This window comes from Heterocephalus glaber, unplaced genomic scaffold (assembly GCF_053883595.1).
Source record: "Heterocephalus glaber isolate CG9 unplaced genomic scaffold, H.glaber_assembly_v1.0 deba00000122, whole genome shotgun sequence".
NCBI lineage: Eukaryota > Metazoa > Chordata > Mammalia > Rodentia > Bathyergidae > Heterocephalus > Heterocephalus glaber.
This window is the reverse complement of record NW_028258138.1, coordinates 5,216,372-5,239,529: the sequence shown is the minus strand read 5'-3', so window position 1 is coordinate 5,239,529 and position 23,158 is coordinate 5,216,372. Positions and strand designations below refer to the sequence as shown.

General features: G+C 39.7%; 1 protein-coding gene across 15 annotated transcripts in view; it reads right to left on the bottom strand.

The window, feature by feature from the left end:
• The window catches only part of Ttc3 (tetratricopeptide repeat domain 3), a 119,827-nt gene that overhangs the window by 81,490 nt on the left and 15,179 nt on the right, over positions 1–23,158 (bottom strand). For 3 of the 15 annotated variants that reach the window (XM_013071325.3, XM_087212113.1, XM_021256264.2), the window contains exons 3-10: positions 20,635–20,677; positions 20,115–20,265; positions 19,182–19,269; positions 17,914–17,967; positions 16,809–16,929; positions 13,984–14,069; positions 11,947–12,041; positions 10,651–10,713 (exon numbers count right to left, since the gene is read on the bottom strand). The exons of 6 other annotated variants lie outside the window; for them this stretch is intronic. In XM_013071325.3, the coding sequence (XP_012926779.1) occupies positions 10,651–10,713; positions 11,947–12,041; positions 13,984–14,069; positions 16,809–16,929; positions 17,914–17,967; positions 19,182–19,269; positions 20,115–20,265; positions 20,635–20,677 (701 nt within the window). Of the gene's footprint in view, positions 1–7,359; positions 7,515–10,650; positions 10,714–11,946; positions 12,042–13,983; positions 14,070–16,808; positions 16,930–17,913; positions 17,968–19,181; positions 19,270–20,114; positions 20,266–20,634; positions 20,678–22,014; positions 22,081–23,158 lie in introns of those variants that run through there. 6 more of the 15 variants (XM_021256265.2, XM_087212130.1, XM_021256272.2 and 3 more) reach the window with 4 other exon arrangements.

Genomic DNA, 23,158 nt, shown 5'->3' with positions numbered 1-23,158 from the left:
CTGGGCATAACTTAGTCCTTCTGTTTTTCTGCACTACTTTTGCCTTTTAATGTGACTGCTGATCTCCGGAAACACCTGCATTTCTGACGCATCTGCTAAGCTGCACTGAACAAAGCACGGACACTGGGACAACTCCAACTCCATCACCAATTCTTTTGGGGCCCTCAGGAAGTCAGTAACTTCTTTGACACTTGTAAGATGAGTACCGGGGATTCTGTTCTAGTTGTCTTGAAATAGATACTAAGTCAGGCAGTTAGAAAATACGTTTTATAAACTGTCAAGTTTAACACATCCACGCCTCAGTCGCTTAGTCCTGGCTTCCTTCTCATCAACGACCTCCTCCTATGCCCTGACTCAGCCACCTACTGGCACCCGGCAGAACCTCACACCTCTCCAGCCTGCTCAGCTCTTAAATCTCTAATTCGGGCATTCAACTCTTCCCTGCTACTTTGCTTATTCCGCCTTACTCATTCGGCTATTCCTTCTTCACTCCCTGACTTTATTTATCTTCCCTACCTTCCTAGTTTAAATTCACTAGTTCTTCACATCATAGCCACACAAACATAAATTCATCACTCTCAAAAAGAGATTACAAGGAAGAACAAAATTAGGTAACTTAATACTACCAGACAGCAGTTCCTACTAAGAGGCTACACAGACAACTTGACCAATGGAAAAGGGTAGAGAAATGAAAAAAATATACTCTCTTAATAAATGGTGCTAGGTCACATGAATATTCCTAGACATCTTGAACCCTACCTCACACTAAATACAAAACGAACTCCAGAAGGCCTGCAGATCAAAGTTAAATAGTCAATCTTTTAGAAGAAATACAGGAAATTTTGGTGGCCTTAGAGTAAGCAAGGGTTAAGAACAGAATACAAAAAAATCGCTTCTCTGCCTTTTGGCTAAGATCAAGTGAAGAACAGAATACAAAAAGTGCTTGCCATGAAGGAAAAAATTAGTAATACAGTATCATATTGAAATGAGCAGGGGGCCGAGGATTTAGCTCAATGGTTCCACTGCCTGCCTCGCAAGCGGAAGGACGCGAGTTCCATCCCCGGTACCAAAAAAAAAAAAGAAATGAGCAATTTTTTGGAGAAAAGAAAACAAGAACGAAGAGGCAAGCCACTGAGTGTGAGGTATGTGCATACACGTCTGACCACTGACTCACATCTAGAATTCAAAGCAGCGCTGGGGATTTAGCTCAGTGGTTCTGGCACCTGCCACGCAAGTGCAAGGTCCCAATTTCAATCCCCGGTACCAAAAAAAAAAAAAAAAAAAAAAAAAGAATTCAAACCAAACAAAAAAGCTCCTACAGACAAATAAGACATTCAACTTGGGAGAGGAAAAAAAGTAAAAGGCCAACAGGCACATCACAAGAGAATATTCAAATAGTAAGAATATGAAAAAATTCAACTTAAATGTCTTTAATCAAATTATAGAAATGCAATTTTAAATCACAGTGCTAGACCACTACACACCCACCAGGACGTCTGAAATGAAAGATGCAAAGTAGCAAGTACTGATGACATAAAACTGAAGCTTGTATGCTGCTAGTAAGATCATAAAAGGACACAACCACACGGGAAAACCACGCACTAATGCTGAACATAATCAGCATACCCTGTCCCAACAACTCCACTCCTTGATTATACTCAACAGAAATGGATACAAAATCCTAGACACTACTAAAATGCCCACCAAAAAGAAGATGGATAAAGTGTGGTGCATTCATGCAACGATGAACACTGTAACTATAGGCAACAATATGGATCTCAAGAATAATGCTAAGAGGGCCAGGGATTTATCTCAGTGGTTCTTGCACCTGCCTCGCAAGCACAAGGTCCTGAGTTCGATCCCTGGTACCACAAAACAAAAAAACCAAAAAAACAAAAACAAAACAACAACAACAAAAAAGAATAATGCTAAGAGCCAAACGCAGAAGCACACATAGCATATGATATCATTTATACTGTACAAAAACAGGCAAGACTGTCCCAGGGGACAGCAGCTGTCCTGGGGAGGAAACAGGTGGTGACTGGAAGGAGGAACAAAGGGCACTGCTCGGGCCCTGGGGGTAGGATGTGAGTACTGGGCTCAGCTGTCTGATTTCTGAAAATCCAACCATACACTGTGTTCCCCTCACTTTTCTGTATGTGTTTTAAGATCCTTTTTAAAGGTTTCAAGAAAAAGCTATAATATCTGGTCTCATGACTGAACTACAGTGGCCAGCCTGAGGGGCACCTTGCTGACCAAGTCACACTCTGGCTGGAGAAACTTAGGTCTCTCATGACAATGATGGGCCACCTAGAGCCACCACCTTCTAGAACTCTTGAATGGAGTTAAGTTTTCACCACCATTTAAACCAGCGGAGTCAGTTTGCTACCTAAAGCCAAAAATATCCTAACCCAAGGCACACCTCGGGCTCCACACTGTCCCTCCTGAGCACCTGTTGCAGTTGCCTGTTAGATGTCTCACACTTGTGAACTCACTCCAACTGCCTTCTGTTCCCAGACTCTGACAGCTCTCCCTGGCTACTGACCAACATCCATGCAGCTAAACCCAAACCCATCATAACCGGCTTCTCACTCATGCCACCATATTGACTGTTGCTTCCCTCTCTGGCCACCTCTCAATGGTCTCCTGGGCAGGCTGGCTTTCTCTGGCTGCCATTAACTATTATTGTCCCTCAACTCTCGATCCTAGCTCCTCTTCTATCTCAGCTCATGCTCTCTCTAGTCTGGCGTGTCTCACTCTTGCATGCATGTAAATATTACCAGAGGGGCCACTAAAAGCCCATGCCCGACCACAGTCTCCTTGGGTGGTCTTTCTTCCCCACTCAAGCGACTCCAGTATGCAGTCCAGGTTGGGACCTACTTCCTTGAGCAATCTTAGTCACATCTCCAACTGCAAATTATGTAGGCCGACTATCTGAGACACATCTACCCTTGGGAGTTCCAGGCCCATGTAACTCCTGGCTTACCACATGATACCCCAAGGCAGATGCTTCACAGGCACTTCAGTATGAACAACAGAGAAGTCAAGTTCTATCTCCTACAAATTTAGTCTCCTTCCAGTGATCCAGTGTCAGTGACATGGATTCACAGGCCCAGAATCCATGAAGCTGCTTAAACCAGGAAACTCCAAGCAGTTCTAGTCACTGCCTTCTTTCTTACATTCCAAGAGCAAAACAGAGGCAGTGTCTGGCAACTTTACCTCTAAAATATCTTGGATCTTCCATATTTCGATCGTCATTGCCATCAGCCTGCTTCAAGCCAACATCCTCTCTGGCCTAGACTCTTACAACCTCAACTCCATTCTCATCACAAACAGAATGACCTTTTCTGAAGCACTGGTCATGCTATCTTCCCTCAGCTTAAAATCCTTTGCTGTCTTCTCAACTGCTCTTAAAGGCCAATGTCCTTAATGTAACCTACGTATGTGCTCGCTTCGGCAGCACATATATTAATGTAACCTATGTAGGTTGTGATTAGCCTTTTGGTTTGCCTAGGTCATAATGAGTAAAGAGGAATTGTCTTGGGCCACACATAAAACATATAGTTCATGCATGTAAATATCAAAACTTCCTTTATATTGTTTTTTAAGAAGCTAAGTGACCTTTGGGCTGCAGTTAAATGTGCCTGGTAGACCTGGCCTCTCCCCATCTTATACGCAGGCCTGCCCTGTCATCTTGCCTAACCATGCTGGGGAAGAGCACTATCTCCTCTTCTAGTTTCCATGTAGTTTGGTAATTACTCCTGAGCACACTGATCTCTCCCATTATTAACTTTTCCAAAGAGAACAATTACTTATCTAATGATGCCGGAAGGGCACCAGACAGAGATGGCTCAGCCTGTCATTTTGCTCACTCTGAGATGTCAGACACTAGGAACACCAGATCCCTTTTCCTCTAGGCTTAAAGTTCACAGGCCCTAGCCGCCCTAGGCTTAAAGTTCATAGGCCCTTCCTTCTGTGACTGGGTGCATCAGTAAGGAGCCACTTCGCCATCTGGTTGCGAGGCATCTGGTTGTGATGCCTATACAGGTGATCTCCAGCAGCCTGCCTTCTGCCTCCATTCTGAAATGATCCTGGCCTCAGACAGGGAAGGAGATGCTATTTATTGATGCTCTCAACCCACAACATGCAAATTCTAAGAATTTTGAAAGCCATTAGAGGGTTCTTTTTTTCCCGTTATAAATCATTACTTTTAGGGTCTGACCAGATCAACAACAACAAAAAATACTTCCCAGTTTCTTAAACTTACTACTAAACCAAAAAAGCAGGATTCAGGTCACTGTGAAAAATACAGCGATTAATAACCATCAATTGAATAAGCATATACATTTTTTTTTGTTTGGTACCAGGGCTTGAACTCAGGGCCTTGTGCTTGTGAGGCAGGTGCTGGAACAACTGAGCTAAATCCCCGGTAGCATATACATTTTAAATAAAACATTAGTGTCTGGACTTAAATTTTTATATGCTCTTCCATCCAACTAAGAAAAAGAATTTTATTAGGAATTTATCCTACAGATATACTTGTGCCTAAATATAGAACATAAAAGGTTTATCTTATAGAGCTCTAACTTTTAAAAACAGAAAATAATCTATACCCTAATAAATAAACCTCTACTTGTATATAATCTATACTAACACAAACTATGTATACAGAGTAGGCCAAAAAATGTATACACAGTCCAGGAAAAGAAAAATAGTACCGTGTTTTTTCAGCAGATGGTGTCACCCTCGTATGGGGGACCCTAGAGGATGTCGCATACCACAGAAAACCCACTGCACTGCCAGCCCTTGGAGAAGAAATTGAAAATGCACGCGCAACAATCTCAACAACCAAGGTCACCCGAGCAGCAGCTCTCCGTGCTAGTGAACATCTGGGAGCGAACGGCCACCACTGTGAGCACCCCTGTAATTGCAGAGGCCAAAGAGGTAACTTATGATCTCTCAATACATTTAGTATTAAAACATTTATGCAAGTTTTTCTTTTCCTAAAGCATGTATACATTTTTTTTGGTGGACTCTGAATATGCAAACTATGAACTGATACAAACTGATGGGATTCAGTAAAATATGTACTGCGTATCCATGAAAAAGAGCAAGGCAGGGCCAGGGATTTAGCTCGGTGGCACTGCATCTGCCTCGCAAGTGCAAGGTCCTGAGTTTGATCTCTGGTACCGAAAAAATAAAATAAAATAAACCCAGTGAGACAGATCTCTACATATGAATACACAAGCTCCAAGACTGCAATATAAAACACCATGATGTACAATAGCATGTGTAGAATGGTCCCACCTATGTTTCTAGAAAACATGTACATTACATTGAACCAAATGAAACTGCCTACATTCTGACTTACAAAGATGGCAATTTTGTTTGGGTTAACATAATGAGTGTTTTTACAGGCACAAGACACCGTGGAAATTCACAAAGGTCTGAAGCCAGGCATTAGGAAATAGTTTTGAGCTGGGGAGCAGTCTACAGTGTAACTTTATCTACTCAGTTTTTTAATATATGCATTTTTTCTGCTTTTTATAAAGGGGGTGCACCCCAAAGAAGACTGAAAATCTTTTCTTCAAAAGCAAAATTTGTAGCTTCTAAATGTAGACCATGGAAATAAGAGTGCAGAGTGAGAAATAATTCACCAAACCAACATACTCATACAAAAAGTGATTTCTGAAATTCTCACAAAAACATGGCAAAGTCCCTTTACACCTCTGGTCTCAGAGAAATTTGGAAAGCAACCCAGTGGAGTCATTTACAGTCTATCTGTCTGCTCTTAATCACAGTTGGGACTGGATGGGAGGGAATATCATATGATGAATAAATAAAATATCAAAAGGTCAAGTAAATATCAACTTAAAAAAAAGAAAATCCCATGACTTTCCAAAGTAAATTTAAAAACATTCAAGGCTAAGTGTTTCCTTTCTCCAATTCCTTTTCCCCTTAGGCTGTTCATTTCACACCCGGAATTTGAATCTTCCACATGTGAGTCCCACAAGCATGAACCACACACTAAGTGGGCGGAGCCTACATCTGCACAGCGGCTTCTCATCACCTCAGCTGTAGAGATGTCCAGTTCCTTCTCCAAGGGTCTCCTCTGAAAACTGGTTACTTCAGTTACAACTACTACCCTGGATAATGTCCCGGGGGCTATCAAATTATGTTTGAAAAGCGTACTTCTAGAAGGCCAGAATAAAGGGAAATACCACCCAAGCCGGCTGTCCTGGTATTCATGCAGACATTCCATACTCTGAGGGGAGACGCTGTGGCCCGAGAGCCTGAGGGAAGCAGCAGTGTACCCACCATCCCACTCTGCTTCCCAAGCACAGCATCCACAGACCCAGAGGGGCTTTAACTGACTCTTGGGCTGACCATACCCACGCAAAGGCGGTCACTGTTTTATAAACTGGGCAACTGCTTTAGAATTAAAGTCACCACCACAGCCACCTTGACCATTTCGAAATGAAAGGTTTGCTTCCCAACTCACACTTCTCCTCGGGCTTTCTCCTCTCTGGCAATGGCCTAAAGATACTTTTAATGTTTTTCTTTCAAAGTCATTTAAAAAATATTTTTATTTACTTATTATTGTGGTGCTGGAGACTGAAATGAGGGTCTTGTACATACTAGGCAGGCTCTCTACCATAGGGCTACATCCCAGCCCTCTTTCAAGGTCAATTTTGTACCTACCTGAAAACCCTGATGTTTAGGGACCAATTAGTGATTTGGGGTTCCCCCTTCTTATGATTTTTGATTACACTTTGTATCAAATATTTCAAGTGCACACAACGGAACAGAGAAGAACATTAATAAAATGAACACCCATGTACCGTGTACCAACCATGTAGCATGAAGCTAACATTTTGCCATATTTACTTCAGCTCTTTGCCCAGAAGTTTGTTGGAGTTGACATCCATTTGTGTATCACCCCTCACGTATCAGAAGGCTTCTACCTCCTCTTCCCAGATACAGCCACTTCCCTGGTGTTAAACATGCTCATGAATTTTAGAAACATTTTACACAGTCAGTATTAATAATGGATATGCACATTGTATTGCATGTTTTTAAACATTATATAAACGGCACTACCATATACAGTTATTCTGCAACTTGCTTTTTCAGTCAGCATTGCATTCATTGTCATTTTCATTTTGAATTCCAGTATACGAACACAACCATAATTTATTTATCCATCCCCTACTGATGGACAGTTAGGTGGTTCCCACTTCTTTACTCTTACAAACAATGCTACAGGAAGGAGGGCTTGTCCACGTCTTCTTGGGTGCACACTGGAGAGCTTGGAAGGAATGGCCCTAGACGTGGGCTGCAGAGTATGCACATCTTCACCTTGTCAGACTGCTCTCCAAAGAGACTGTGCCAACTTATATTTTCTCCAGCCGAGTATGAAAGATTCCTTTGTTCCACATCCTCTCAAACACTTGGTAGGTATTATGAGGTTTTTAAGTTTTTGCCAATCTGATGGATACGAAAGAGAAACTTGTAGTTTTTAATCTGCATGCCATGTGAGGATAATCATGTCCTCATAAATGCTTACGGACTATATATGGATCATTTATTTTAAGATTTTCAACTTTTACATTCTCCTTTTATCCGATCATCACCTTCACAGTGGTTAACATAGAGACTCTGTATCCAGGCTGTCTGGGCTCAAGTTCTGGCTCCGTGTCATCCACCTTGCGTCTTTGGACACTTTGCCTCCCTCAACCTCAGTTTTCTCACCTGTAAAGAGGCAGCAGCACCTACCTTCCACGATTGTAAGAGCAAATATGTGTGACATATCAGAACAGGACCAGCCATGTTGTAAGACACAGTACATTTTTATCATTTTGGAGAATAATCTTGCCAAGCTATTTTTAAAAACTGAATGCTGTTTAGTGTTTTAACTTATATTTTCTAACAATTTTAGGGATTATGTCAGAAGTTTTAGCATTCATGACTTTAATCCTCTATTTTTTTCAGTATTAATTTAAAATATCTCACTTCTGGTCTCTTGCAGCTCAATCCTTGCTTTTACAATAGCACACAGGAAGCCTGGCCTTGATGAACGACTGAGGAGTGCATTCCTGCCCAAACTGGGGGAGAGTGTATACTTTACCCCAGCTGTCAGCCAGATTCCATGGCAGACCCAGGAGCCCTCAGATGCGAAAGCTTTGAAACTTCTCAATCTCAAAACTCAGCTAGAAGCTCTCCTCAGGGCATGAGTTCTCTTGTATTGGTGGCACAACTCAATTACTGATGAATGTTCCTAAGTCATATCATCTACACTTGATTAGGAGTCATATATACTATAACATATATGCTATATTTTCAGGATTTTGAAAACATTCCCTTTTCTTTTCTTTTTCTTTCATTTTTTTTTAGTACCAGGGATTGAACTCAGGTCCTTGCACTTGCGAGGCAGGCAGCGGAACCACTGAGCTAAATCCCCAGTCCAACATTCCCTTTCTTACTTAGCAAATTGTATAAACAATCTGTGAGAATGCAGGAAACACCAGCAACACTGGTGTGGCACAGCTTTGTGTATTAAACAGGTATGCAATACATATTGGTCTTTGCCTAGTAAGAACAAAGGGCTCTCAATGTTACTGACCGGCCTCTAGTGAAAACAGATGGTGTTCAACCACAGACTCAACTATCAGGTCAGGGGACTTATCCCACTCTGTCTTTACCTCACCAAACTTCCTGGCTTCTGTCTTTCTGTTTCCATCCTCCTGTTGCCACAAGGTTTCAGGAGGATCCTCCTCAGGTGTCTGGCATTCGGCACTTAAGAAAGATCAGAATCACCCTGGCTTGCTTCTGCTCTTAGAGCTGGAGAATGCATGACCTTCTGGCCAGCAAGCTTTCAGATAGGTGCCTCAATTCTCATAAGAGGCAGCAAGGTTACAAACCTATTCATCTCGTTTTAACACAGATTTACCTCCCAGCAGCAGATTACCGGCAACTCTTGGCCTAGCCAGAGGCAGTAATCTAAAGACATCTACTGCTTATTTCTTGTCAGAATCAGCTGAGAACAGCAGTACTGAGGAAGACCGTGTCAAGGCCTTCCACTCCTCTAGTCCACACAGCCTCAGATTATCCATGGCCAGAGCCATCAAAAAGCTGCATAACATTAATACAGCGGGATTCTCCAAAGTGGATGGATTACTGGTGACTTTTATTTTCTTCTTTTAAACTCTAGTATTTTCCAAATTTTCTACCATGACAATGTGTGCTGTTTATAATTTAAAAATACAGTAAATGTTATTTTTTAAAGCTACATACTTGAAATATACTACCTTCCCCCCATCCACCCTCCCACATAAGTGATTTTACTGAAAAACAACTGATAACAGGAACTCTGTTTTTGTGATTTCACAAAAAACTTATTTGTGATACCAAAAACTGCATTTTCAGAGATTTTCCAATGAATTTTTCTGGGAATTTTCTCTGCCCTATCACTCAATTAACATTATAAATAATCCACATAAGAAATTTATTTCCTAACACACACTTTCACCCAAACAACTGGTGTTCTGCTTCTTTGTGAACAATGAGAATTAAGGAAGTTGTCAAGTTTTCCTTTTCATTTTGGGCAACAGAAGGTTAGAGGAAAACATGTATTGTACCTAATATCCATGCTGGACCGTAAGCCCACGCAGCCTGGTTCTGAGGATGTCAGGGTCTAACTTGGTTTGTAGTTGGCTGTGTTGTGAATATTCTTTTACTGTGTGGATGTATTCTGGATTCCACCCTACTCTTCTACAGTAAGGCAGGACACAGTTAAATATAATAGTCTCACTATGCAATATTAACATTTACAATGTGTCATAAAATTTTAAAACTGAAAGGCAATAAAATCATGGTACAGTCTTTCTTAATCTTTCTAAGCTAGTAAGAATTCAGTTGAAATTCAACATAAGGAACTATGAATTAATTATGATTCTACACTCACAGTAATACCATTTCACTTATGAAGGATATTTACACTTCACTTTTGCATGAGTGTGGGGTACCAGGTAGTGAGGATTGAATTTAGGGCTTTGTGCATACTGGGAAAGTGCTCTACTGAACTACACCCCCTCTGCCATACTTAGTTTTTCATACCCAGGAAAATAGAGAAAATATAGCAAAATGGTTCTTCCACAACTATACAGATAAACAGAGCACAAGAATGGACAGTAAGTGATATAAGCATAGAGTGATATCATCAAAATATATCTATGTTCACATCTTGGCATCACTACTCACTAATGGTATGAACTGGTACACAGGTAAAATACGGAAAGTAACACAATCACCTTATTAAGGTTTCTGTGAGATATACATGAAGCAAGGCCAGGGATTTAGCTCAGTGGTTTCACCACCTGCCTCACGAGTGCAAGGACCCGAGTTTGATCCCCGGTACCAAAAAAAAAAAAGCTATACATGAAGTATTAAAAATAACGTAAGATATGGTTACACTCAATCAGCTGCTGCTGTCACAATTATCATATATATAGCCTACAGAGCTCTTTGAACCATTTATTTCTGCCAAAGAACTATTCAAAGATTTTCTTACATACCTGAAAACAGAAGTGTTTCCCCGAAATAGGTATTTAGCACAGTAATTCAGTGATTGGGGTACTTAAACCAACTTACCTTAACTGTCCAGTATGAAGAAAACAAAGAGCTCGGTTACCATAAAGAAAGTGGTTGTCAGGTCTTAAAAAGAAGAAATGTTTAGTCAGTAAAGCACATTATAAAGCACATTATATATGAAACTAGAATAGTACTGAAAACATAAAGCATGAAAAAACTTTAAAATTTGCCATCTGTTCAGTAGAACAGAAAGAATATATATGATATTTAGTCTTAACTGGCTATATCTCAATGCCTCAACTTTCTCAGTAACCATACCCAAACCAACCCTGTATTCAAAATGAAGATAGATAATGATTGCTCTGTCCAGCTCACAGGGCTGCTGTGAGGATCCAAGGAGACACACTAACAGACTAGCCAATTGCAAAGCATGCTGTAATTGCAGAGGACAGGGTCACATAGGTAAATCAGGACCGTGCCACCTCGACAAAGAACTCAAAGCCTGCAAAGTCTAGCAGTAATGTGAACAGCTGTATTTCAAATTTCGTTCCTTTTAGCTTTGTCTGACTATGTGTGATCAAAACTAACTCTCTTTCCTCCACCTCTTCCTCAGCAGAGTGGTGCAGCACTTGTGTGCTGCATGCTAACTCGGCTTCCTCATTCCCTGTAGAGATGAGCAAAGGTAGAAAAGGGAGCAAGGGCTGGGGATTTAGCTCAGTGGTTTTGCCACTTGCTGCCAAGCGCAAGGACCCAAGTTCGATACCCAGTACCAAAAAAAAAAAGAAAAGAAAAGGGAGCAGGGCCTGCACAGCACACTCCAAAGGCTGCTCCACTGTGTGGCCCTGCCAGGAGAATCACCAGGGGCAGAGCGAGCACACCAGGCGGCCACAGAATGCTAACAGCTAAGGAGTAAGCTGGGAGAGAGAGCACATGGACTTTTAACTTCAACTACTTTCCTTTTAAAGTTCCCTCCAAAAAAGCAAACACTCCTGAATGGGTGGCATTTTAAGTATTAAGAACTAATCCTCCTGATACTTTGGAAGGAATTAGCTGATTTCAAAATGAGAGTAAGACAGAATAGATGACTGTGCTGGACGACTTGAAAGGAAATGGAGCAGGCTACCTCCATGCTACCACTGCCTAAAGATGAGAAAATCCGTTCTGCACAGCCAACTAGAAGATACTGTAATTCCTCATCTTGCTTTTAATTTTTTTTGTACCGGGGATCGAACTCAAGCCCTTGCGCTTCCAAGGCAGGCAGTGGAACCACTGAGCTAAATCCCCGGCCACTTTTACTTTTCTTGACCAACATCGTCTGTCATCTTAAAAGGATCCCATTTTCTATCTTACACTTACCTATATTCGATGGCTCTGGTGTAATAGATAATAGCTATATCAAATCTTTCATTGAAAAATTCTTCATTCCCTTTTATTTTCATGAGCTCTCCTTGCTGAGAAACCAAGGTGAGAAAGAGCCCATCAGTCAGTTCCAAAACAATCAAGAACCCAATACCCAGGAAAAATGGTTCGGTTTCTATCCTTGACTTCAGAAATAACCTAGGAGAGTGATGGTGAACCTTTTGGAGATGGAGTACCAAACGCAACCCAAAAGCCACTTATTTATTGCAAAGTGTCAACACTGCCAATTAAACCTGAATACTGAGGTTTGGTTTAGAAAAGAACTCATACATTAGCATCTTTTGTCTTAAAAGAAAATTAAGTAACATACATGCCATAGGTTCACCACCACTGACCTAGGGGATTATTTATGTCGAAAATGAGAGTGCAGCACGGTTTATACAGTCAGCCCTCTGTACCCATGGACTTTACATCTGCAGGTTCAACCAAGCACAGATCAAACTATTTGGGGAAAAGGGTCTGTTCTAAACACACAGGCCTTTCCCCTTGTCACTACTTCCTAAAGGACACGGTACCACAGCTACCTGCACGGCATTTTTATTGTGCTAAGCAATACAGTCTAAGGAGAACCAAAGGTACAGAGCATGTGCACATGTTTCTCAGCACCTACCCGGTAAATTTTCATATGGGACAGGGGTTCTTGCAGATTATGTTATCAGAGGGGGTCCTGGAACCAATTCCCCTCAGATACTGAGGGGCAACACTGTATTTCACATTTTTTTCTCTGATGACTCAATATTAACTTCCATAAAGAAACATTAAAAAGTAACCAAAACCAGCACATTATAAACTAAATAATTACTAAAAAAATGTTTTCTTTGGGTGCAGTATTGGGCAGGCATACTCTTATATATACCTTGTCTATACAGAAGGTATAGCAGCCTAAAAATGAGATACAAAGCAGACCCCCCCACACACTAGGGACTGAACCCAAGGCCCTCCCACTGAGCTATATCCCTAGCCCTCTTTTTTTCTGAGACAGGGTCTAAGCTACCCAGACTGGATCTGAACTTGTGACCCTTGCCTCAGCCTCCTAGAGCACTAGGATTATAGGTATGAGCCACCACACCTGGCTGCAAGATAGAATTTTAACTTTAGATTGCAAATGTGATATGCAATAAACTTTAGCGGTTAAACATATAATTAGTATCAAGCAGGCAATGTTCATTAGGTTAACTCCAATGACATGGCAGGTTTAGAAGAAAATATACGAAAGATGCTACAGATATATTCAAAACTTTTTACTTCAAACACTCAAATTGTTTAAAAATGGATTAATTATTTAAAAGAAAATTTTGGGACCTGAGTTCGATCCCCGGTACCAAAAAAAAAAAAGAAAAAGAAAATGGATTGGTATCAATGGCTTTAGTAAGAGAATTCCACAGAATATTAAGTGTTTCCCTAAATCGTTTTTTAAAAATTGAGTTAAAATAATCATTTCTGAGTGAACTATATGGCATGTAATTGTATCTCAGCTGTTACTAAGGTAAATCATATTTCCTCACCTAATTAAAAGCCTATGGGGCTGGGGATTTAGCTCAGTGGTTCTGGCGCCTGTCTCGCAAGCGCAAGGTCCTGAGTTCGATCCCCAGGACCAAAACAAAACAAACAAAAAAACAAAAGCCTATGGTTGGAAAAAAAGTCGAATTTTAGTTTTCAATTAACTTTTTTTTTGGTACTGGGGATCGAACTCGGGTCCTTGCACTTGTGAGGCAGGCGGCGGAACCACTGAGCTAAATCCCTGGCCAATTTTCAATTAACTTTTAAGATTAGAAAATTCTGCTTATTTCTTCTTTTAAAAACTTTTAAATAAAAATTAACCAAAATTTTCCCTAGAACATGTCATTCAGTTTTACAGTAGTTCCTTATATGCTGCCAGGTAGCCATTTTATTATTAACTGATTAGTAATAGTCCTGATCACCAAAAGGTCTAACAAGCAAACCCTAAAAATATTTATACGTAAATATCCTCACCTGTATACAATGAGCACAATTTTGAGTTTTAAATTCTTCAAGTAAATTGCAGTTTTCCATTACAACTTTAGTTATGTGATACTTGTCTATTTTTAGGAGAGAGACAATATTTGTTAAAAATAAAAAACAGTATTAATGATATTCTAATTCTTAAATTAAGCAGTTAAGTCCAAAACCTTAATTTCATTATTATACTTAAATAGCCTAAGCTTCTTTTAATTTTTGTATATTAAATAATATATTTGAAAATGGTAAAATGGTACAGAAGAGATGTGTTTGCTGTGAATGTGATCTGTTTTTATTTTTAGCAATTAAAATCCCCTTTACTTATTATTCACTAGCTGTAGTGTAATTACAACAAATGGCCTGTCACAGCATATTCCAAATCGGTCTCGTAATTACCCAAGTCACTGCTACAAACACTATTGAGTCCTTACAATGTATCGACACAAAACTGGATAAAGATATAAAACACAAAAACCTGGGGAACTATTTTCTGTTTTCTTCCTTTCCATTCCCTCTCTTTTCCTTCCCTCCCCATCCCTCCTCTCCCTTTCTCTTCCCTCTCTTCCTTCCTTGATTTTGGGGCTAAGTGAGAGAGGATCTTGCTTTGTAGTCCAGGCCGGTCTTGAACTTGCTACGTAGCCCAGGCAGGCCGTGAACTGGCAATCCTCCTACCTCACCCTCCCAAGTATGCAGAAATCTATTTTCTAAAATTTATTTATAACTAAGTATTTAAAATGTCTTTATTCAGTGTCACTTTATAAATGAGTGGTAATAATAAGAAGTTATTTGAAATAATATTCTTTTTTTTTTTGTACCAGGGATTGAACTCAGGTCCTTGCGCTTGCGCAGCAGGCAGCGAAACCACTGAGCTAAATCCCCGGCCCTGAAATAATATTCTTACAAAAATTTCACAAACTATAATAAGTACCCAAACTTGGTGTCAAAAATTAGGCCTCATTTTTTGCATTTTAAGCTATTATATAAAAAGGATTTTTAAAAATAGTTAAAATTTTTATTACAATAAAATTATAGCTAAGCCTTTAGCCAAACATATTAATTTCCAAGGCAACAAGAATAGCTGAAATTTTAAAATTCAAAAAAGGATCTGGGAATGTCAACAAGTAAAGTAACACTAAGGGAAAGAGCAAGACTACAGGAGGAAAACCTGGGGTTTTCAGAGTCCTGATTTGTCATCTAGGTTCTACAACATACCAGAAGACAGAAATACCACTTAACCCCTCAAAGTCTTAAGTGCATTCACTTCTATGACAGATAGTAACAGCCACTGTGCAGGGCTATTATAAAGAGGGGACAGGAAAGAGAATCAGAAATGAGCCCACATGGTACTACCAATGATACTGCTTCTTTACTTCCACCATAAAATCTAGTGTATGGTCATTCATGAGATGCAAATTAAAACAACACTGAGATTCTATCTCACTCCAGAAAGAATGGCTGCTATCAAGAAATCAACCAACAACAAATGCTGGAGGGGTTGTGGGGAAAAAGGAACCCTTCTCCACTGTTGGTAGGAGTGCAGACTGGTGCAACCACTGTGGAAATTGGTGTGAAGATTTCTCAGAAAACTAAAACAAGAGACTCCATTTGTCCCAGCTATACCTCTTCTTGGTATCTTCTCGCAAGAACTGAAAGCATCATACCACAGTGATATCTGCACACCCCAGTTTATGGCAGCACAGTTTGTAATAGCTAAATCTTAGAAACAGCCCAAATGCCCATCAACTGATGAATGGATAAAGAAGATGGTTTTTATACAATGGAGTACTATTCTGTCATAAAGAAAGATAAGCTTCAGACATTTATGGCTAAATGGATGGACACTGAGATCATACTCTCAAGTGAAATAAATTGGACACACGTTTAAATACTGTATTGCTTCTCTGGTGTGAGAAACAAAGTGGAAATAAGGACTGAAATGTATAATTGATATTGGGAAATGGGAAGAAAGTGTTTAAATGGGAAGGGGTTCAAACAAGGGAGGAAGGAGAAAGGAAGGAAGGGACAAAAAAAATTGAAAATAGATGGAAAACATGGAAACAAAGCTTTTGTACATAGGGAGGGGAGGAGACTTGAGAGGGAGAATGGGATAAAATAAAATTTATTTTAAAAATAATAAAATAAAATAAAATCTAGTGTGTACTTAAAAGCCTCTGAAACAATAAAGCAAACTTCTATCAGTGAATACATCCCAATCTCTAATAAACCTATCAGAAAGATGTCTGTATTCAAGCATAATTCCTCTCTATTATTAAGTTATTAGCAAAATTTGTCCTTTTCTCAGTGGAGATGGCAAATAACTGGTCATTACCTACTAACGAGCCAAGTATTTCCTGTTTCAAAATTTCCATAGCTGTACTATGAAAATACTGCTGACATTCAAGTTATTTAAAGAAAAAAGCATTTAATAAAGTAAAAGAAATATGTAAAGCAGTTTCTTTATATGTAAAATAGCAGATTCATCTGGAAAATGAAAATCATAATCTTAAGTTACTGTAATTTTTCCTTTTGAATAAGAATACATGAACCTTGGGTGTGGACTCAATCAGAGTATGATATATAGTAACTTATGATATCCATTAGGCAGGATTTTTTAAAGTACGATGTCAAAAAAATCACTAAGTCAGTAATTGGAGAATAAAACTAACCAACTATATTAAGTTACTCTTACTCAGGGAATATAACAGAAAACCAATTTTTTAAAATTCCTAACATAAATCAGAAATCACATTGAGTACACATTCCATTTTCCCAAATAATATCTTTAAAAACAGTCAACAATTTAAAGCACTTATACTTACATTCAGTAAAGAAAATTCTCAATAAAGGCCAACTAGTATCAACTGATCCTAATTTAGGCAGAATTGTTACATCACCTGTGTATTTTATCCAATTTAAAGCTTCTTCCATTGCCAACATTTTCTGTTTCAAAAAGAGGAATAAAGAATAGGATTTGGGTATTAATTCTATATTTATACGTGGTATTATCAATTTATCTTACACAGTATTTTCAGATTCTGAACACAAAACTTATACACCCCCATTATGTTCATTATTACACCATCAATGGAGAATAGCTAGACTGCAACACCCAAGTTAACAGAAATATGACACAGGTATGTTACATTTCTGGGTGAACTCAGGGCATCCTGAGAGCTCAGGATGCTTCTGTAATAAGTACAAACTTTGAAGCTGAGGTCTGCAACTTAGCAAAGTGCCCTAGGTAGCAGGAGACCACAACAGGTGGATCAGGGTTCTCAGATCTCATATAAACCAGGGCTTCCACCTTACCCCAAGCTTTCAGGTGTAGATTAAGGTTCCCCATAGGGACTATATATTTTACATGGCCCATGGCAAACAAGTATCACTGAGATAAACATCAAGAGAAGGGTATGACTGGGTAAATGGACACCAGTACAATGATTCTCATGAAAGGCCAAGAGTCCACAGAAATATTACTCTTCTAGTGTCTTAAGTAGAGGTTAAGCAGTTGAGCTTTTATCATTGGTATCAGGCTTAAGGGAAACAAGCCGGCACTTATATTATTATTAGCATTAAAAATCAGTTTATCGAATCTGGAGATCATCTAGCAATTATATATCAAAAAACATTCATATCAGGGACCTGACAATTTCATTCTGGGGAATATATGCCAGGTAAATAGTCTAAAAGGGAAAAAAGAACTAACTTGTAAAAGAGGCTCAAAATGACACTACAAATATGAGAAAAAAAATGAAAATGAGGCAAAACTGCTAAATGACATCACTGAAGTAAAATACAAAAATCAGTATTACAAAATACTACATATAGCACTGAATTTAAGGACTCAATATATGAGAAAATGACCAGTGAGATGACTGCTTTTATTTACAGTGAGTGTGCTGGTTTCCAGTAGTTAACACTTACATTTTCTATTTTATAACCAATTTTCAATAAGCCTTCAATAAGGAACGAATCATTCTGCAAAATAAAAACAAAAAGAATAAAACACATCTTTTCCTTATTCCACCAATTATTCTTGAATAGTCTAATGAAAAAAATCCTTCATTTTAGGCTCATGCCTTGCAGAATGACATTTTGGTCAGAGGGAACCACAAATAGGACAGTAGTCCTATAAGATGGCATAACAAAGCTGAAAAGTCCCTCCTGTGGGACCCTGACGCTGTGGTGACATCAGAGCACAATGCAATGCACTGCACATGAGTTTGTGTTGATGCTAACATAAAGCTTAGTGCCCTGCCGGTCACATAAAAGTAGAGTGTGTACAATTACAGAAAGTTCATGATACTTGGTAACCATAAAAAATGGTGTATGCATTTACTGAACTATACGTTTTACTGCCATTTTAGAGTGTACTTATTTTTAAAAACTGTAAAATAAATGGCATGTTCTACAGTCGCACAACTTGTGTTTACTGTGCCCCTGCATCAAGAGAGCCAATCGAGTGACTGACCTATCCCACCCCACCTAGGTTTGAGTATTCTATGATGAAACAGAAAATGATGCATTCCTTAGTCTGTATCCTTATTTTTAAGCAAGGCATAACTACATGACTGTATGTACACAGGAATATACTTCCCATAAACAATGTTCATTTCACCTGTACAAACCCCAAAACAAGAATTCAGAAAGTCTTCCATAGACTCTAGTGATAAAATGATTTTGTGTGACTTGTAGATATGTAGATTTTTAAAGTTCATTACGCCTAAGGCTTTTTTATAAAGGTACACTGCTTGCTATGTTATTGCAAAGGATTAACAGCGGGAAACAAACACCAGGATGCTCTTGCTAAGACTTAAGTGTGAATCAGAATAGTATCAAGAACAATACTTGGCTCCATAACCAATTGAAACAGGAAAAATTATCAAACGGCCCATCACTTTCAGAACCTTTTACAAAGGTTCTATAAACCAGGGCCCACTTTCATTTGTGACAAATTCAATTTCTATCCTTTAATGACAAGAAGCAGTCCTGGTCCCTGCTATGCTATATCAGAACCATGACATCAGCTATCTACTGGTGACCTCATAGAGAACACTCACAGACAACAGAATAACCTCAGCTTTACAAAAACTAAGACCATTATGTGTCAACTGCTACAAACTGGTAATACAGGCCTGACACCATACATTTTTTTATATGTGGGTAGGAGAGATCTGTATTTTACCACTTACCGAAACTTTCTTTGCCAAATCCACAATATCTTCCATCAACTCAAGACACTGTAATTTCCTCAAACTTATCTCAGAAGCACAAGAATTGCTTAAAGAAAATTTTTTAAAAATCAGCTTCAATATACACAAATTTATTGAACTTTATGCTTAACTGTTATATAGCAACTAAAACTATCTTTAAAAAGTAAGTTCTTTTTTTCTTCACTCTAGGTTACAGTAAGTTAGCTATTTAGTAAAGACACCAAATATTGCTATCATTTTTTTTCTCCTGTACTACAACACTGGTATTTGCAAAGGCAGATAGCTCCTGACTCAGCACTGAACCCAAGATTTAATACTATTCAGAATTTATTCATTATAATGTTCATTTATATTCAAAACCCAAGCATTAACTTTTTCTACCCAATTAAACAAAAATAAAACTGAACAACCTGCAGGAGTGAGGCATCACCCTCTGCTATGGTTTGTGTTTGGATGTCCCCCCACGCAGATGAGGTGGGACTTTCTTCTTCAGAGGTAGCTGAATCTGGACTGTGTGATGCTGGGGTTAAGGGTGTGTGGTTACTAAACCACTACTCATGAATGATTAGTTTGGCACCACCCTAATCCTGGTAGTCTGAATAAGATAAAAGGGGCTGAAAGATGCTGTTAAATCTCTCCTTACCTATGCTGCCTTGTGTGTGCCATGTTGTCTCTGGACTCTGCCATGCCTTTTTGGCATCCCTGCCTTGGAGTAGGCTGATTATAGACTGAAACTTCTATGAACTGTGAGCCAAATAAAACCCTTCCCTTTTAACTTTGGGTGTCAGGTATTTTGTCTCAGCAAAGACAGAGAAAGGAAACTATCACACCCTCCCACTGTATTTGGCATTCCTTGGTGCCATGTGAAACACTTACTGCTGTTCATACAAGAGAACAATGTGGATGACATACCTGGGCTCCACACAGGGATGCAATCGTGATATTACAGAAGTGTGCTGATGTTTAAAAAGAAGTGGCCAGAAGATATATATTTTAATGGCATCACAGTAATCGTGCAGGTCAGAAACTGGTTTACTACACCATATGTTGCAGATGTCAAATTCTTAATTAAAATTTTAAAAAAAGTTTAAAATTAGTCTTTGTGCCTTACCACTGAATGAATCAACACTATTAACATAGAAATGGTAAAAGGGGATAAGAAAAGGCAAGAAATGAATGGATGAGATATATTAACTGGTTAATACTAAGAATATTTAAGTGTTGGCTAAAACTCCTTTATTTTTCCTTTTGGTACCAGGGATCGAACTCAGGACCTTGTGCTTGCGAGGCAGGTGTGGCACCACTGACCTAAATCCTCAGCCCAAGCATACATTTTTAAGAGGCATAACTCTTCAATTTGATCTGAATAGAGGGATGGACTTCCCCTTATGGATGTGTCGATAAACCCACATTAACATACTAATATACTCACCTAAATTTCTGTCTGTTTGGGCATAATCTTTATACTGTGTACCCTAAAAAGAAGAGAATTATTTTTATTTGTATCTGGTAAAATGGAGAAGTACAATTCTTGATTTTTAATATAGAGCTTAACAGAACTGAACTAAGAATTTTTTGGTGCCCATTTACTTAAATATCTGAACACGTCTCTAGCCGATGTGCCTTATGTTCAGACCTCTTCACTGTTCCTCAGAGTCTGTTTTATGAGCACCCCAAGAATTTTTCTAATCCCTGGTAAGAAGCTGCACACGTATTGCCCTCACCTGTGCTCGACACCCACAGTCTTACTACTGGAGTGCTCTTTTTCTCTTCTGATATGGATCTTCCATCCACGTGCCACAAAAACATCCTTATACTCAGATTACCCTAAAGCGAAAGCCTAGGACTCTGCGATCATCAACTGTTGTGCCAACTGGTGTAAGACCAGGAGACCCACCCTGCATGTGAGTGGCACTAATAAACAGGCTTGAAGCCTGGACATGGTGAGAAAGGGAGAGAGAAGGAAGGTTCCCTTATTTGCCAGAGGAAGAGTTTCCTCTCCACAGTGGTGAGGCTTTCCTATCCCCACTCCCTGCGGAGCTGCTCTCTCCTCTTTCCTGCGGAGACTAATCCTGGGCTGACCAAGCATGATGATGGTCACACTCCGCAGGACCCACCCTCACTTCTGCCTCTAGGCCTATAACTAGGCTCAAATCAAATCGCAGAAGGCTCCTAAAGGTGAGGCACAGAGTGTGACTCATGACGAGGTCCACTATTGTTCCAGAGAACTTCTTGGGTTTTCTAACTCTTAGAAGAAGAGGCCTGATAACAGTGTGGGAATGGACTTCAAGGATGTGGGATAATGGTGCCAAAAATATACACCTGGATCAGGCTGAGCTTGTCAATATGGGCCCATTAAGTAGAGATTCTGAATTTAATGTTGTAGCTTGTGGAGCAAAAAAGGTGTTAATAGCTCGCTGTGTCTGGCTGGGTGACAGAGGCATGGATGAAAAGATGGCCCACTGTGAATGAGTTAGAAATGCCTGATATTCCTTAGTTTACTCCTCATGAAGGGATTTAAAGGCTCAGGGAAATGGGAATTCTAGAGTGGATTTGTCATGTTAAACCTTATCTTTGACACTGGGATGATCAGAAAAATGTACCCTTCACTAACACTTTGAGATTCATGAGGGGAGCACCAGCATCCCTAAAATGCCCTGTCACTGCTCTTCTCTATGTGCCAGACCTTACAGAGGGGACTGTGGTTACTCAACTGGGAAACTTAAGGGCAATGGGTTTAACTGGACCTCAGAGCGGTAGGGGTCAAGTGGCAGCACATAACCAGCAGACATAATAAGGTCCATGCACTTACCATACTGGGTAGCAGAAGCAGAGCAATCATTGGAATGGTTGGACACGCACAGACCTACGGTGTTAGCTGATTAGCCACAGTGTTCCCAAAAGTGAAACAGACAGGCAGCTTATTAAGTTTTTACTAGATTTAATATTATCAAAAACTTTAAGGGCAAATGAAACCTATTTCAAACCTACTTCAAATCATAGTAACAGGGAATCACGGCTCCTCATCAATCAGTCCCCAAATTTCAGCCAGTTTACAGATCCAGAACTCCTTGAATGAAGGCAAGGCCGGGTCCCCTTGAGGTCCCTGGTGCACCACCAGAAGTTTTACAGTCAGTCTTTCTCCCATCCTTCCCGAGGGGACCTACGGCCTTTTACCAGGGTAACTGTACATTGGGGTAAAGGAAATGAGCAGGTATTTCAGACTTCTGGACACTGGTTCTGAGCTAACACTGATTCCAGGGGATCTAAAACATCATTACGGCCCTCCAGTAAGAGTAGGGGCACATGGAGGTCAGGTGATCAATGGAATTTTAGCAAAGGTCCAACGCAGTGGGTCCAGTACTGTAGGTCCTCAAATCCATCCTCTGGTCATTTCCCCTGTTCTAAAATGCCTAACTGGGATAAATATACTTAGTACTTGGCAGATTCTCACATTGGTTCCTTGACCTGTCATGTGAGAGCCATTATGGTTGGAAAGGCCAAATAGAAACCATTAGAGTTGCCTTACCTGGTTAAATAGTAAACCAAAAACAGTATCATATGCAGAGATTAGTGCCAATACTGAGGACCTGAAGGATGCAGGGGTGGTGGTTCCCACTACATCTCCATTGACTTCTCCCATTTGGCCTGTGCAGAAGACAGATGGGTCTTGGAGAATGATGGTAGATTACCATGAACCAAATCAAGGGGTGACTCCAATTGCAGCTACTGTACCAGATGTGGTTTCCTTGCTCTCCTGGTACAGTTGTACCTCGGTTCATGAACGCTTTTGTTTGCAAACAATTTGGTTCACAAAAGCATTTGGCAAAATTTTTTGTTTGCAAACTACATCTGGTGACCATGGCCATCTTTCCTATACAAATACAAACATGGCCATCTTTTCCAAAATCATGGAACAAATTAAGTTCACTAACCGAGGCATCACCGTACTTGGA